The 14,331-nt window shown below is 47.8% G+C and overlaps 1 protein-coding gene across 2 annotated transcripts in view; it reads right to left on the reverse strand.

Moving 5' to 3' along the window:
- LOC139371337 (semaphorin-3F-like) overlaps positions 1 to 14,331 on the reverse strand; it is a 107,189-nt gene that overhangs the window by 31,736 nt on the left and 61,122 nt on the right. For both annotated transcript variants that reach the window (XM_071111676.1, XM_071111675.1), the window contains exons 3-5: positions 8,979 to 9,139; positions 8,816 to 8,878; positions 1,342 to 1,461 (exon numbers count right to left, since the gene is read on the reverse strand). In XM_071111676.1, coding sequence (XP_070967777.1) covers positions 1,342 to 1,461; positions 8,816 to 8,878; positions 8,979 to 9,139 — 344 coding nt within the window. The remainder of the gene's footprint in view (positions 1 to 1,341; positions 1,462 to 8,815; positions 8,879 to 8,978; positions 9,140 to 14,331) is intronic.

The following is a 14,331-nucleotide window of genomic DNA, read 5'->3' on the forward strand; positions in this document are numbered from 1 at the left end:
ATGAGTTTCAGAATCTGCTGCTATCTAGGTTGCCAAATACACACAGAAAACATGCCATGCCATGCAAATGAAAACATAGACACAAGGTTCAGCAACATAAAAAAGACAAATGAGACCCATTTGGGTGAAAAGCAGAAAAGGAGCTCAAAGTAAAGTGAACTCAGTGAAGACATGCGTGAGGCCTTTGGAATGATAACTGGGAGAACTTCCAAACAAATGGTTTCTGTTTACACCTCTAATTTTAACCAATGAAAACCTTTACAGTTCAAGCGATGTAGCTAGCAGGGCCTGGGGGAGAGGATGAATGTCAAGGGGATGACTGGCCTGTACATTGAAACCTAAGCCCTGCAATGAAGCGTTGAGACTAAACAGGCAGGATAGTAACAGTAAGTGTGCACTGGGGACAGCAGCTGCTGCATCTCTGATGGCCGCTGGTCTATGAGGGAGAGAGGGAGAAACAGAGGGAGGAATGGATGGAGGGGGTGAGTTACAAGGCTGATGATGGATGAGAGGTTCCATCGCTAATGATGGCCTTTCAGAGCCTCCCAGACAGGTCAGAGCACGACACATAAACAGGTGAGGGGGGAGAGGAGACAGCCGCTAGTAGAAGATAGTCCTGGTTGTTTTAGACACACAGTCAACATTCTCTTCCCTGCAGTTCTTTAGCTGGCGGTTAGCTTCCTATGGTGGCAGTTAGCTGTCTCTCCAGTAGGAGTCACTGTAACAGTGTGACACAAACTGCCAGAATAAAGGAGAGTTAACCACCTGTGAAGAGCTCATTATCTATTGGGGCATTTCCACTGAGGATTGACCCCAGTGTTTTACATCAAAAGGCTCAAACTTTTCTGTTTCCGTCTACTTGGGCCGGCACCCGTGTCTCACTGGGCCATGGCTCTGGTGGACCTGCTCTCACTTGGAAGCAAGACCCTGGGTACTTTTTTAGCTTTAATTTACATAACAATGGCTAACTGTGAACTTTAACACCTACTCACAAAGCAACAGTCTTGAATGATGCAGAGGTTGTTGATTCTGCTCGCCACAAGGCTTTAGTGTCACACTCCTGATGGAAACACAATTACACTATAGAGTTTACATTAACATAAAACACTAGTGGCCCACTAAGTCTCAATGGAAAAGCACCAATATGAGCCTTTCTCTGGGTTCACCAGACCATGGATAGAGCAAATCAATGTGAAAAGGGGAGCAGAAAATTGTCCCATGACAAGGACAGACAAGGAGCGGAATGAGATTTTTTGACCCTGAGTTGATTGACAGATCTGACTCTGAAAGAGGGGAGTACAGGAGTGTGACCATGGTTGGCTACATCTTGTCTCTGGTTACCTGGGACCTGCGCCCGCGGTCCACGTAGGTGCAGATGGGGTTGTATGCCCCTGTTCCACACACGTACAGGTGGGTTCGGTTCCACGGCTCGATCAGACGGATGAAGTTCCCACATTCCCCCTGACGGAGACAAGAAAGAAAACGCTGTCAGTAGGATACAAGGATAATCATTACATTTTCAGAAAGATAAACACATTCTGCTCTGGACTCCTTTCAGCCTTCTGAGGAAAACAAAAGGTCCAATTGATGAGTAATAACCTTCAGCTAACCACCTCAAACTACCTCCGTTACATTTATGTATTCCACTTGTGCCCATCGAAAACATTCCTTTCACTTAGTTGACAATTTAATTATCACAAGCCTAAAAAATATTATTACACACGTCAGGAAAACGTATTTGACTACAAGGCAAGTTGGATAAATACAGTTTCCCTGAAAAACAACGAAAGATAGGCATACTGCTTTAATCTGAAGGTACACACACACGCACGTTGAACAGGATAAGGCAGTGGCCCATGATGTCTCCTTCCAGCTGTCTGGAAACCCCGTCCCCCTGCCTTAACACCAGCCAGTCCCCCTCTCTTAACACCAGCCAGTCCCCCTGCCTTAACACCAGCCAGTCCCCCTGCCTTAACACCAGCCAGTCCCTCAGCCTCAACCCCACTCAGCCCCCCTGTCTTAACCCCACTCAGCCCCCCTGTCTTAACCCCAGCCACTGCCCCTGCCTTAATGCCAGTCAGTGCCCATGGCTTGTGCCCATGGCTTAACCCCACCCATTCCCCCAGCCTTAACCCCAGCCAGTGCCCCTACCTTAACGCTAGCCAGTCCCCATACTTTAACCCCAGCTGGTCCCAATGCCTCAACCACACCCAGCCCTCCTGTCTTAACCCCAGCCAGTACCCTTGCCTTAACACCAGCCTGGCCTCCATGCTGACCACAGTGATACAGGACCAGGCCTCCATGCTGACCACAGTGATACAGGACCAGGTCTCCAGGACCAGGCCTCCATGCTGACCACAGTGATACAGGACCAGGCCTCCATGCTGACCACAGTGATACAGGGCCAGGCCTCCATGCTGACCACAGTGATACAGGGCCAGGCCTCCATGCTGACCACAGTGATACAGGGCCAGGCCTCCATGCTGACCACAGTGATACAGGACCAGGTCTCCAGGGTCAGGCCTCCATGCTGATCAAAGTGATACAGGATCAGGCCTCCAGGACCAGGCCTCCATGCTGATCAAAGTGATACAGGATCAGGCCTCCAGGGTCAGGCCTCCATGCTGATCAAAGTGATACAGGACCAGGTCTCCAGGGTCAGGCCTCCATGCTGACCACAGTGATACAGGACCAGGCCTCCATGCTGACCACAGTGATACAGGACCAGGCCTCCATGCTGACCACAGTGATACAGGGCCAGGCCTCCATGCTGACCACAGTGATACAGGATCAGGCCTCCAGGGTCAGGCCTCCATGCTGATCAAAGTGATACAGGATCAGGCCTCCAGGGTCAGGCCTCCATGCTGATCAAAGTGATACAGGATCAGGCCTCCAGGGTCAGGCCTCCATGCTGGCCACAGTGATACAGGACCAGGCCTCCATGCTGACCACAGTGATACAGGACCAGGCCTCCATGCTGACCACAGTGATACAGGACCAGGCCTCCAGGACCAGGCCTCCATGCTGGCCACAGTGATACAGGACCAGGCCTCCAGGACCAGGCCTCCATGCTGGCCACAGTGATACAGGGCCAGGCCTCCATGCTGACCACAGTGATACAGGACCAGGCCTCCAGGCTGGCCACAGTGATACAGGGCCAGGCCTCCATGCTGACCACAGTGATACAGGACCAGGCCTCCATGCTGACCACAGTGATACAGGACCAGGTCTCCATGCTGACCACAGTGATACAGGACCAGGCCTCCATGCTGACCACAGTGATACAGGACCAGGCCTCCATGCTGACCACAGTGATACAGGGCCAGGCCTCCATGCTGGCCACAGTGATACAGGACCAGGCCTCCATGCTGACCACAGTGATACAGGACCAGGCCTCCATGCTGACCACAGTGATACAGGACCAGGCCTCCATGCTGACCACAGTGATACAGGGCCAGGCCTCCATGCTGGCCACAGTGATACAGGACCAGGCCTCCAGGACCAGGCCTCCATGCTGACCACAGTGATACAGGACCAGGCCTCCATGCTGATCAAAGTGATACAGGATCAGGCCTCCAGGACCAGGCCTCCATGCTGACCACAGTGATACAGGACCAGGTCTCCAGGGCCAGGCCTCCATGCTGACCACAGTGATACAGGACCAGGCCTCCATGCTGACCACAGTGATACAGGACCAGGCCTCCATGCTGACCACAGTGATACAGGACCAGGCCTCCATGCTGGCCACAGTGATACAGGACCAGGCCTCCATGCTGACCACAGTGATACAGGACCAGGTCTCCAGGGTCAGGCCTCCATGCTGGCCACAGTGATACAGGGCCAGGCCTCCATGCTGGCCACAGTGATACAGGGCCAGGCCTCCATGCTGACCACAGTGATACAGGACCAGGCCTCCATGCTGACCACAGTGATACAGGACCAGGCCTCCATGCTGGCCACAGTGATACAGGGCCAGGCCTCCATGCTGACGACAGTGATACAGGACCAGGCCTCCATGCTGGCCACAGTGATACAGGACCAGGTCTCCAGGACCAGGTCTCCATGCTGACCACAGTGATACAGGACCAGGCCTCCATGCTGACCACAGTGATACAGGACCAGGCCTCCATGCTGACCACAGTGATACAGGACCAGGCCTCCATGCTGGCCACAGTGATACAGGACCAGGCCTCCATGCTGACCACAGTGATACAGGACCAGGTCTCCAGGACCAGGCCTCCATGCTGACCACAGTGATACAGGACCAGGCCTCCATGCTGGCCACAGTGATACAGGGCCAGGCCTCCATGCTGACCACAGTGATACAGGACCAGGCCTCCATGCTGACCACAGTGATACAGGACCAGGCCTCCATGCTGACCACAGTGATACAGGGCCAGGCCTCCATGCTGACGACAGTGATACAGGACCAGGCCTCCATGCTGGCCACAGTGATACAGGACCAGGTCTCCAGGACCAGGTCTCCATGCTGACCACAGTGATACAGGACCAGGCCTCCATGCTGACCACAGTGATACAGGACCAGGCCTCCAGGACCAGGCCTCCATGCTGGCCACAGTGATACAGGACCAGGCCTCCATGCTGACCACAGTGATACAGGACCAGGCCTCCATGCTGACCACAGTGATACAGGACCAGGCCTCCAGGACCCGGCCTCCATGCTGGCCACAGTGATACAGGACCAGGCCTCCATACTGGCCACAGTGATACAGGGCCAGGCCTCCATGCTGGCCACAGTGATACAGGACCAGGACTCCAGGGTCAGGCCTCCATGCTGACCACAGTGATACAGAACCAGGCCTCCATGCTGACCACAGTGATACAGGACCAGGCCTCCATGCTGACCACAGTGATACAGGGCCAGGCCTCCATGCTGGCCACAGTGATACAGGACCAGGCCTCCATGCTGACCACAGTGATACAGGACCAGGCCTCCATGCTGACCACAGTGATACAGGACCAGGCCTCCATGCTGACCACAGTGATACAGGGCCAGGCCTCCATGCTGGCCACAGTGATACAGGACCAGGCCTCCAGGACCAGGCCTCCATGCTGACCACAGTGATACAGGACCAGGCCTCCATGCTGACCACAGTGATACAGGACCAGGCCTCCATGCTGATCAAAGTGATACAGGATCAGGCCTCCAGGACCAGGCCTCCATGCTGACCACAGTGATACAGGACCAGGTCTCCAGGGCCAGGCCTCCATGCTGACCACAGTGATACAGGACCAGGCCTCCATGCTGACCACAGTGATACAGGACCAGGCCTCCATGCTGACCACAGTGATACAGGACCAGGCCTCCATGCTGGCCACAGTGATACAGGACCAGGCCTCCATGCTGACCACAGTGATACAGGACCAGGTCTCCAGGGTCAGGCCTCCATGCTGGCCACAGTGATACAGGGCCAGGCCTCCATGCTGGCCACAGTGATACAGGGCCAGGCCTCCATGCTGACCACAGTGATACAGGACCAGGCCTCCATGCTGACCACAGTGATACAGGACCAGGCCTCCATGCTGGCCACAGTGATACAGGGCCAGGCCTCCATGCTGACGACAGTGATACAGGACCAGGCCTCCATGCTGGCCACAGTGATACAGGACCAGGTCTCCAGGACCAGGTCTCCATGCTGACCACAGTGATACAGGACCAGGCCTCCATGCTGACCACAGTGATACAGGACCAGGCCTCCATGCTGACCACAGTGATACAGGACCAGGCCTCCATGCTGGCCACAGTGATACAGGACCAGGCCTCCATGCTGACCACAGTGATACAGGACCAGGTCTCCAGGACCAGGCCTCCATGCTGACCACAGTGATACAGGACCAGGCCTCCATGCTGGCCACAGTGATACAGGGCCAGGCCTCCATGCTGACCACAGTGATCCAGGACCAGGCCTCCATGCTGAGCCCAGTGATACAGGACCAGGCCTCCATGCTGACCACAGTGATACAGGGCCAGGCCTCCATGCTGACGACAGTGATACAGGACCAGGCCTCCATGCTGGCCACAGTGATACAGGACCAGGTCTCCAGGACCAGGTCTCCATGCTGACCACAGTGATACAGGACCAGGCCTCCATGCTGACCACAGTGATACAGGACCAGGCCTCCAGGACCAGGCCTCCATGCTGGCCACAGTGATACAGGACCAGGCCTCCATGCTGACCACAGTGATACAGGACCAGGCCTCCATGCTGACCACAGTGATACAGGACCAGGCCTCCAGGACCCGGCCTCCATGCTGGCCACAGTGATACAGGACCAGGCCTCCATACTGGCCACAGTGATACAGGGCCAGGCCTCCATGCTGGCCACAGTGATACAGGACCAGGACTCCAGGGTCAGGCCTCCATGCTGGCCACAGTGATACATGGCCAGTGTGTGTGTGTGTGTGTAGGTATAGGTATTCATTGCAAAGTTGTGCTCCCCCACAGGGAGTGCAGTGTGCATGATTGCCTTTGACCTCTTGCCTGAAATGACATCCCCTTTGAATTGCTTTTGAAATGTCATAATCTGTCATTACATAAAGAGGGGGTTTGCCAAGATGTCTACAGCCAATTTTCTCTCTTATTATTACCGTGTTGGAATTCCAACCCGCACACACACACACACACACACACACACACACACACACACACACACACACACACACACACACACACACACACACACACACACACACACACACACACACACACACACACACACACAACACACACACACACACACACACACACACACACACACACACACACACACACACACACACACACAGGGGCCCGAGGTGGTGAGCTGTGCGGGTCAGCGAGCGCATCTAAATGAACATTCCAGTTGGATAAACAGAAGCCTGCTCTCTGAAAACTAGCAGGGGAGCACGGTTATTATCCATACTCCATCCTGCATGCCATTGCCCAAATACACCCTTAGGGCTGTGTGTGGGGGTGTTGACATGTGTGAACAAATCAAAAGAGAAATCAGAGGAGGATCAGACCTTGATATGAATTTAAATGGTGCTCTCAGGTCCACGGGGGACTGTGGTGTGTGTGTGAGTGTATGTGCAGGATTTAACCCTCTGAAACAGATGTGGTAAAACAGGAGCTCTAGCCTCCAGCTACAGTCCTCCTCACCCTAACAGATCATGATTCAAAGGAGTAAGGGAAGGCATGATGGAATATGGCTGCATAATGTAAACTGTTGCGGATTATTCCATGTTTAATTGCCAACTCACTATCAAAGTGTCAAAGTGCCTCTCCAAAATGGCCGCCAAGTCACCTGGCAAGTCACCTGACGGCTATTGAAAGGAGTGATTACTGGGGTAGCGGGAAATGTGAAAGTGGACTAACTGAAGGAGAAATTCCCTGTGTTTGTGATGCATTTGGTGTGACGCAGACAGGGTGCCGTGAGTGGTGAAACAGAAGATTCATTGTCTGTTCTTTTGAGTATTGATGTTGAGTCTTTGCCAGACAAAGTGATGTTAGGATATTTCTGTTATCCCATACCAGCTTTTGTGCCTAATCCATTACATTGTTAAAGGTGTCACGCTTATGCGCAAGTGCCAGCAGTGTGTATGAGGGAGGATCCTAGGTGTGAGAAGTGTGCAGAAGGGCATGAGACAAAGGAAAGTGTAGCATTAGGGAAAGAAGTGGTACGTTGTAATTGTAGGGGTGCCCATGGGGCTGGCATCAGAAATGTCCAGTGAGAGAGAGGCAGGTTGAGGTTACCAGGGTTAAGAAGTGCAGAGGGTGTCGTGTGCTGAGACAGTGAAGAAAGTAGAGGAAGATGGGTCAAGGGAGAGGGATCCTGAGAGGATTCGTGTGAGTAGTAGATCTGTGCTACTACAGAGGGATAGGCCAATGAGTGATATACTGTGTATTCAGTAAGATTGGCTTTTTAGCGCTCATTGTACTGCAGGGATGGAACGTAGAAAATAGAGGTTGCGGTGGCAGCTGCAGAGAAGTATTTGGGTGTACGAGCTTTTGACGTCAGAAGAGTTACAGGGTGTGTTGAGAAGTGGTGTCCCGTCCTCCCAGGCCGGTGGCGAGAGGTAGGATCAGATAGGTTTAAATAGAGGAATAGGGTGGTGGGAATTGATTTTTTTATTATAAAAAAATGTATCACGCAAAGTATAATGGATTTATACCCCAGTTTAGTTGGTGGCGGTAATGCACAATGTATTGGATGCCAACCGCTGTTAAACCTCATCGAAGACGAACACCACACCAAGCAACAGCCCTCAGATGAAGAACCAGCAGAATGCGTCATTGACCAAAAGTGAGTTATTATCTGATGCTTTGTCTGACTATGTACTTTGATTTGTTCTGTAGTTTGTGCCTTATAGATGATGTTCTTGAACTTTACTGTTGATGCTGCACTGCCCTATTGCTTGCCCATGGCTACTTATCTTCAGCATTTTGCATATTGTTCATTTAAGTTTAAACCGTTTCAGTAGCATTATATGGGAAATGTGTATTGAATGTGTATTGATTAATTGTGCCAGGGTAATTGTAACTTATTGTGGATTTGTTAATAACTGTCACATTTCCATTGTTCCTAGAACCATACATACTACATTCTATAACGTCAATGTCCTCTGATGATTAACCTGCCAAAATAAAACAGTACAAAGTGATCAAAGTGAAGTCCTGAATCCAAGTCTCTCTGACAGGAGCCCTTTGGCGGCCACTAAAACCAGCCATACAGTTCTTTCAGAACTAGACAATTTCTTACACCAAGAGCACAACTAACCCACATGTCAAGATGATTGAGAGAGTATGGTACTCACGTTGATATCCTTTCCAGACAAAACACACTCAGTTTTCCTCTGAGGAGCCACAGGCCAGTGAATCTGAGAGAGAGGAGAGAGAGAAGCAGGTTAGTTTTAGTGCTAGACATGCAGTATCCAGCAGGTCTAGCTAGGATCAATAATGGAGTGGGTCATCTCTTACTATGAGTGGCTCCTTGTTGATGTCGTGCAGGTCCAGAGACAGGATGTAGTCCTTGCTGCCCACGTACATGCGGTCGTGGTCCTCGTCCATACGCAGGATACGGTAGTCTGTTGAGTTGAGCAGGAAGGAGAAGTGGTGGGCAGTGCCAGTAGATCTCAGCTCTAAAGCGAGGGAGAGGAAGATAATTAGTTTTAATCACTGTAGTCATGAACAATGTGGCCGTAAAGTGCAGTATATATTGAGAAACATGTAATTCACATACAGGTTACTGCCAAAATAATGGAAACACTTTAGTAAATGAGGGATACAAAATATATTGAAACCAGGTGCTTCCACATAGGTATCCTTCCTTAGTTAATTAAGCAATTATGCTTAGGGTATGAATAAAATGCTGAGCAGGCAAATCTTGGGGACATTATTTTAGCTACCATGGCAATGCCCCTGCTCCCATAGGATGACAATGCCTCCATCCACAAGGAACAAGTGGTCACTGAGTGGTTTGATGAGCATGAAAACGATGTAAACCATATGCCATGGCCAGCTGTCACCAGATCTCAACCCAATTGAACACCTATGGGAGATTCTGAGACAGCGTTTTCCACCACCCTCAATAAAACACCAAATTATGGAATTTCTCGTGGAAGAACTGAAGAATTTCTCGTGGAAGAGTTCCAGGAAGAGTTCACTGTGGTGTTCTGGCTCGTGGTGGCCAAACGCCCTATTAAGACAATTGTTTCCTTTATTCTGTATATTCAAAAGTGATTAGCCTTTTATTGAGAGTCAGTTCAAGTCAACAAGATCCTAGAACTGGCACAGGAACCTTACAGTAACAGTCCTTTTGGGGGGAAATCATATTTCCTCCACAAAGTCATGCCAACATTATCCAAGCACACACACAAAAACAAACCTTGTGCCGCTTACAATAACTTCAACCACTCATAAAACTAGGCTCCAAATGTAATCCTCCGACACCCCCACTACCCACTAACATTTACATTAGCTGTGGTGGAGCGATGCCTGCTACTCCAATCTTCTGTTTACATTCAGTTGCTCTGTATGACATACGAACCCTCGCTGGCTGTTTTTATGGTTTTTGCTTTTTGAATTGCTATGAGTTATGGTATATAAATGTAATCACACACATCCCAAAAGTGACGCACGAAGAGTATTTCCATAGACATTTTCATTCTGTGTAACAGTAACATTAAGAGGTGCCCGTCAGACTGTGGGTGATGCAAGACTAACACAGGGAATGGACAATATCTGTTCTTGCTGTAATGTGGTAACTAAGGGAACACACACTTAGACAGGAAATGCAACCTGGGTTTACAAGAAGTGTCTCAACGTGAATATATAATATTTAATATCTAATGTCTGCACAATATCAGCATAAGCCATCATAAAACCCCACAGCCTGTATGGGGTTTGATTTATTAGGATCCCCATTAGCTGACGCCAACGTGGTGACAGTTACTCTTACTGGGGTCCGACACATAACGGAAAATACATTACAGGCAAAATACTTTACAATTTACATACATTTAAAAACATGAACATGTAGTGTGTGTGGGGGGGGGGGGGGGGGGGGGGACGAGACAGAGGAGGCATAAACATGGGAACAGACTACTACCCACTTTCTCTGCAAAACGTATAGTTTGAAATGGTTGATATTCCAAACAATAAAGCCTAGAATCAACAAGAAATATGTTTTGACCAGTCCAAATTCTGGCATACTACTGTATCATTCAGTACTTTGGCAAAGATCATTTGCCCAGATGACTGTTTAAGTTTACCATCACTTGACGTTAATGTACTAACAGAAATTGGGGGATGGCCAATCTCTAACATCTAGAGGGGAATAAAGGAAACCAAGAATAGCAGTCCAGATCAATATGTCCTGACACAACAAGATGATTCAAAACACATTTGATTTCCAATGCCCTCCAGAATTACATGCATAATGTCTTGCGGAGTTGTTCTATAATATCAAAGGCTGGGAATTCAACTAACTTGCTCCTTCTATTGATCCCATATGTTGTTCTCAGGCTGTTGCATAGCAAGTCCGTCTTAGCGTTTTCTATTTCATCACACTGTCTGACATGCTTCTCCAATGTCCTTTTAGTATATGCATCCTCATTGAAGAGTGACTGCATGTCCTCAAAAGAACACTCACAGTGTCTGCACTTACTGTAGGCAAAGCCCACACCCTCTTTGAACCCTGCTAGTTCATGTTGTGCCAGGGTGTCTCCACAGAGAGAGACCATGGCACCATATATCATTTTCTCTCCGTTAATAGTTTACATTTTAACCCCACTCTACAATGTATCCATGTCTTCCCTGATTCTATTCAATTTTACATCTACACCAGATTGACGGAGGTCTGGTGATCTAGCCACGGCAAGTAGCCTGATAGCAGCCAGTTTAGACCTGTATTTTGGATTTATATTTCCTAGGGTGTAGTACACCATTAACAACTTGTTTTTTGATGCAAAGGATCCTAGTGGATTACAGATCTCTATTTCATCCGTGTACAGAACAATCTGCAATGCATTTGGTTTCTCTGAAAATAAGGGATGTGATTTTAGAAGAGCACCATCAACAATGTCATGAAAAAAACATTCTCTGCACATCTGGGGTCCCTTTTCAACCAGACAAAATCCTTGGGTGTGATAAGAACTGTTCTAGACTTTTGAACGAAGATGGAATGAATGACACATATCCGGGCATGGATCATATATCAACCGCAGTATTAAAAGGTAATGTTCATTTGTTTATACCCGTCTACCTTCAGTTAGCTAACGTTCATTTGAATTGGAAAGTTGGCAAACCAAGTTAGCATGCTATTTTAACTAGGTAACGTTGACTGTTAGCAGTTTAACAGTTTAACTTTGGTTAGATTGATAGTTTTTCATTGCCAGAAATAATGATAATAAGGTGTAATGTGCCCTAATGACTGACACCGTGGATTATTTAGCTTCGCCGTCTTTGGCGCCCTTTCTACTGACAATAGAAAATAAATAGAAAGGGTGCCAAACGGCGAAGCTAAATAATTGACGGTGTCAGTCATTGTCGACAATCTTAGCTAGGCTAACTAAGATTAACATAACTAAGAGTTTCAAAAAGGGCGACAATTTAGTTAGTTTCATTAGCTTGCACTATCTTTTGGTTTAAAGTAATTAACGTCAACGTTAATGATATACTGGTAGTCTAATTTTGTTAGCTAACATTAGCTAGCTTGGTAAATCATTCCTGCATTATTTGGAAAGGGAAGACAGTATGCTAATGTCTCATAACCTATATCAACCTGACACTTTGCGTCTATGTATTAGTTGCTAATTATTTAACTATTTACCATGTGGTTAAATGTGTATTTCAGCTGCTAATATAAGCACAGACATGGTGTCCAGCTTCTTAATCTTGGAACTACCCATCCTGGATCCGGGAGAATTGTCATCAACTACACCAATTAGCATAGCGCAACGGTCAAAAAATATTACTAGAAAATATTCATTTTCATGAAATCACAAGTGAAATATAGTGAAACACAGCTTAGCCTTTTGTTAATCACCCTGTCATCTCAGATTTTGAAATTATGCTTTACAGCCAAAGCAATACAAGCGTTTGTGTAAGTTTATCGATAGCCTAGCATAGCATTATGTCCAGCTAGCAGCACAAAGCTTGGTCATGAAAATCAGAAAAGCAATCAAATTAACCATTTACCTTTGATGATCTTCGGATGTTTAGTTAGTTAGACAGCAAATGTTCCTTTTGTTCCATAAATATTTTTTTTATACCCAAAATACCTCCGTTTGTTTGTCACGTTATGTTCAGATATCCACCGGAAATAGCGGTCACGACAACACCGAAAAAAATTACAAATTATATCCATAATATCGACAGAAACATGGCAACAGTTTTTTATCAATCCTCAAGGTGTTTTTCAAATATCTATTAGATAATATATCAACCGGGACAATGGGCTTTTCAGTAGGAGCGAGAGGAAAAATTACTACCTCTGTCTTTTACGCAAGAATCACTCAGAGCCCTCAGCTGGCCACTTACGCAATGTAGTCGTTTACACTCATTCTTCAACATAAAGGCTTGAAACTACGTCACAATGCTGTAGATACCTTAGGGGATACGTAGAAAAAGGAATCTGGTTGATATCCCTTTCAGTGGCCAATAGGGGTGAATAGGAACACATCAGTTTCAAAACATGAGTCACTTCCTGATTGGATTTTTCTTAGGCTTTCGCCTGCAATATCAGTTCTGTTATACTCATAGACAATATTTTGACAGTTTTGGAAACATTAGTGTGTTTTCTATCCTAAGCTGTTAATTATATGCATATTCTAGCATATGGTCCTGAGAAATAGGCGGTTTACTTTGGGAACGTTATTTTTCCAAAATAAAATAGTGCCCCCTAGTTTCAAGAGGTTAAAGGAGGATTTATGTGATCTCTTTCCCGGGCCAGAGCACTTCTTCAGAACCATTTGGAGACTTACTCATGGTGAAAATGAGATAATGTTAGATTTTCACAGTTGGGAGACATTTAATCTAACCATGCAGGCAGTGTTTCCTGTTATCAAAGAAGCATTTCCTGGCCATCATAACAATACATGTATCTGTATCTGTTTTGGTGTTTGCTGTTACGTTCTTGTTACAGTGTGGTGCTATTTGTTCTTTATAATTACCATTGAATAAATGTATGTCTTATACAGGGTGAAGAATCAGACCTGTGTAGACCAGGCACCTCCTCTGGGACCTGTGATTTCAGCCCCACTCCAACACCCTCCTCCTCCTCCACCCCTTCCACACTCCACCCCCTTCCACTTTGTTACTGTGGTCATATTTGTTTTTCTCTTTGTGTTTGTGTCAGTCTGCAGAAGTCCCCAACACCTTTCTTCAGGCGAGACCACTCTTCAGCCCTGTCGTGATTGTCTGCGAAACCAACTGCATACTGGCCATTGGAACCATGCCTGTGGAGACCTTCCCAAAAGAGAACATCTATGCCAGCGTGACTTATCTCATGGCGTGTTATTACGCCTTTCACCTCACATATCCCAAGTGCATTGCGACACTCCTCTCGGACGCCATCCACAACCTGGATATGACTTCTTCACGCAAAAGGCTATTGCCGAGTGGAAAAAGATCATTACTGACTAGGGTTGCACGATACAATTTTTTCAATTGCTGGTCCCGATAACAGAACTGCGTGTATCAGCCGATCCGAGAACCGATCCGATAACCTTTAATGAATAGGCAGGGTGTTTGTTGTTTATTATCAGAATGTTTTTAAGCACTGTTACATTTGTTATTTTGCCATAGGTCTTACATTTGGTCTTTGTTGTTT

Source organism: Oncorhynchus clarkii, chromosome 17 (genome assembly GCF_045791955.1).
Source record: "Oncorhynchus clarkii lewisi isolate Uvic-CL-2024 chromosome 17, UVic_Ocla_1.0, whole genome shotgun sequence".
Taxonomy (NCBI): Eukaryota; Metazoa; Chordata; class Actinopteri; order Salmoniformes; family Salmonidae; genus Oncorhynchus; species Oncorhynchus clarkii.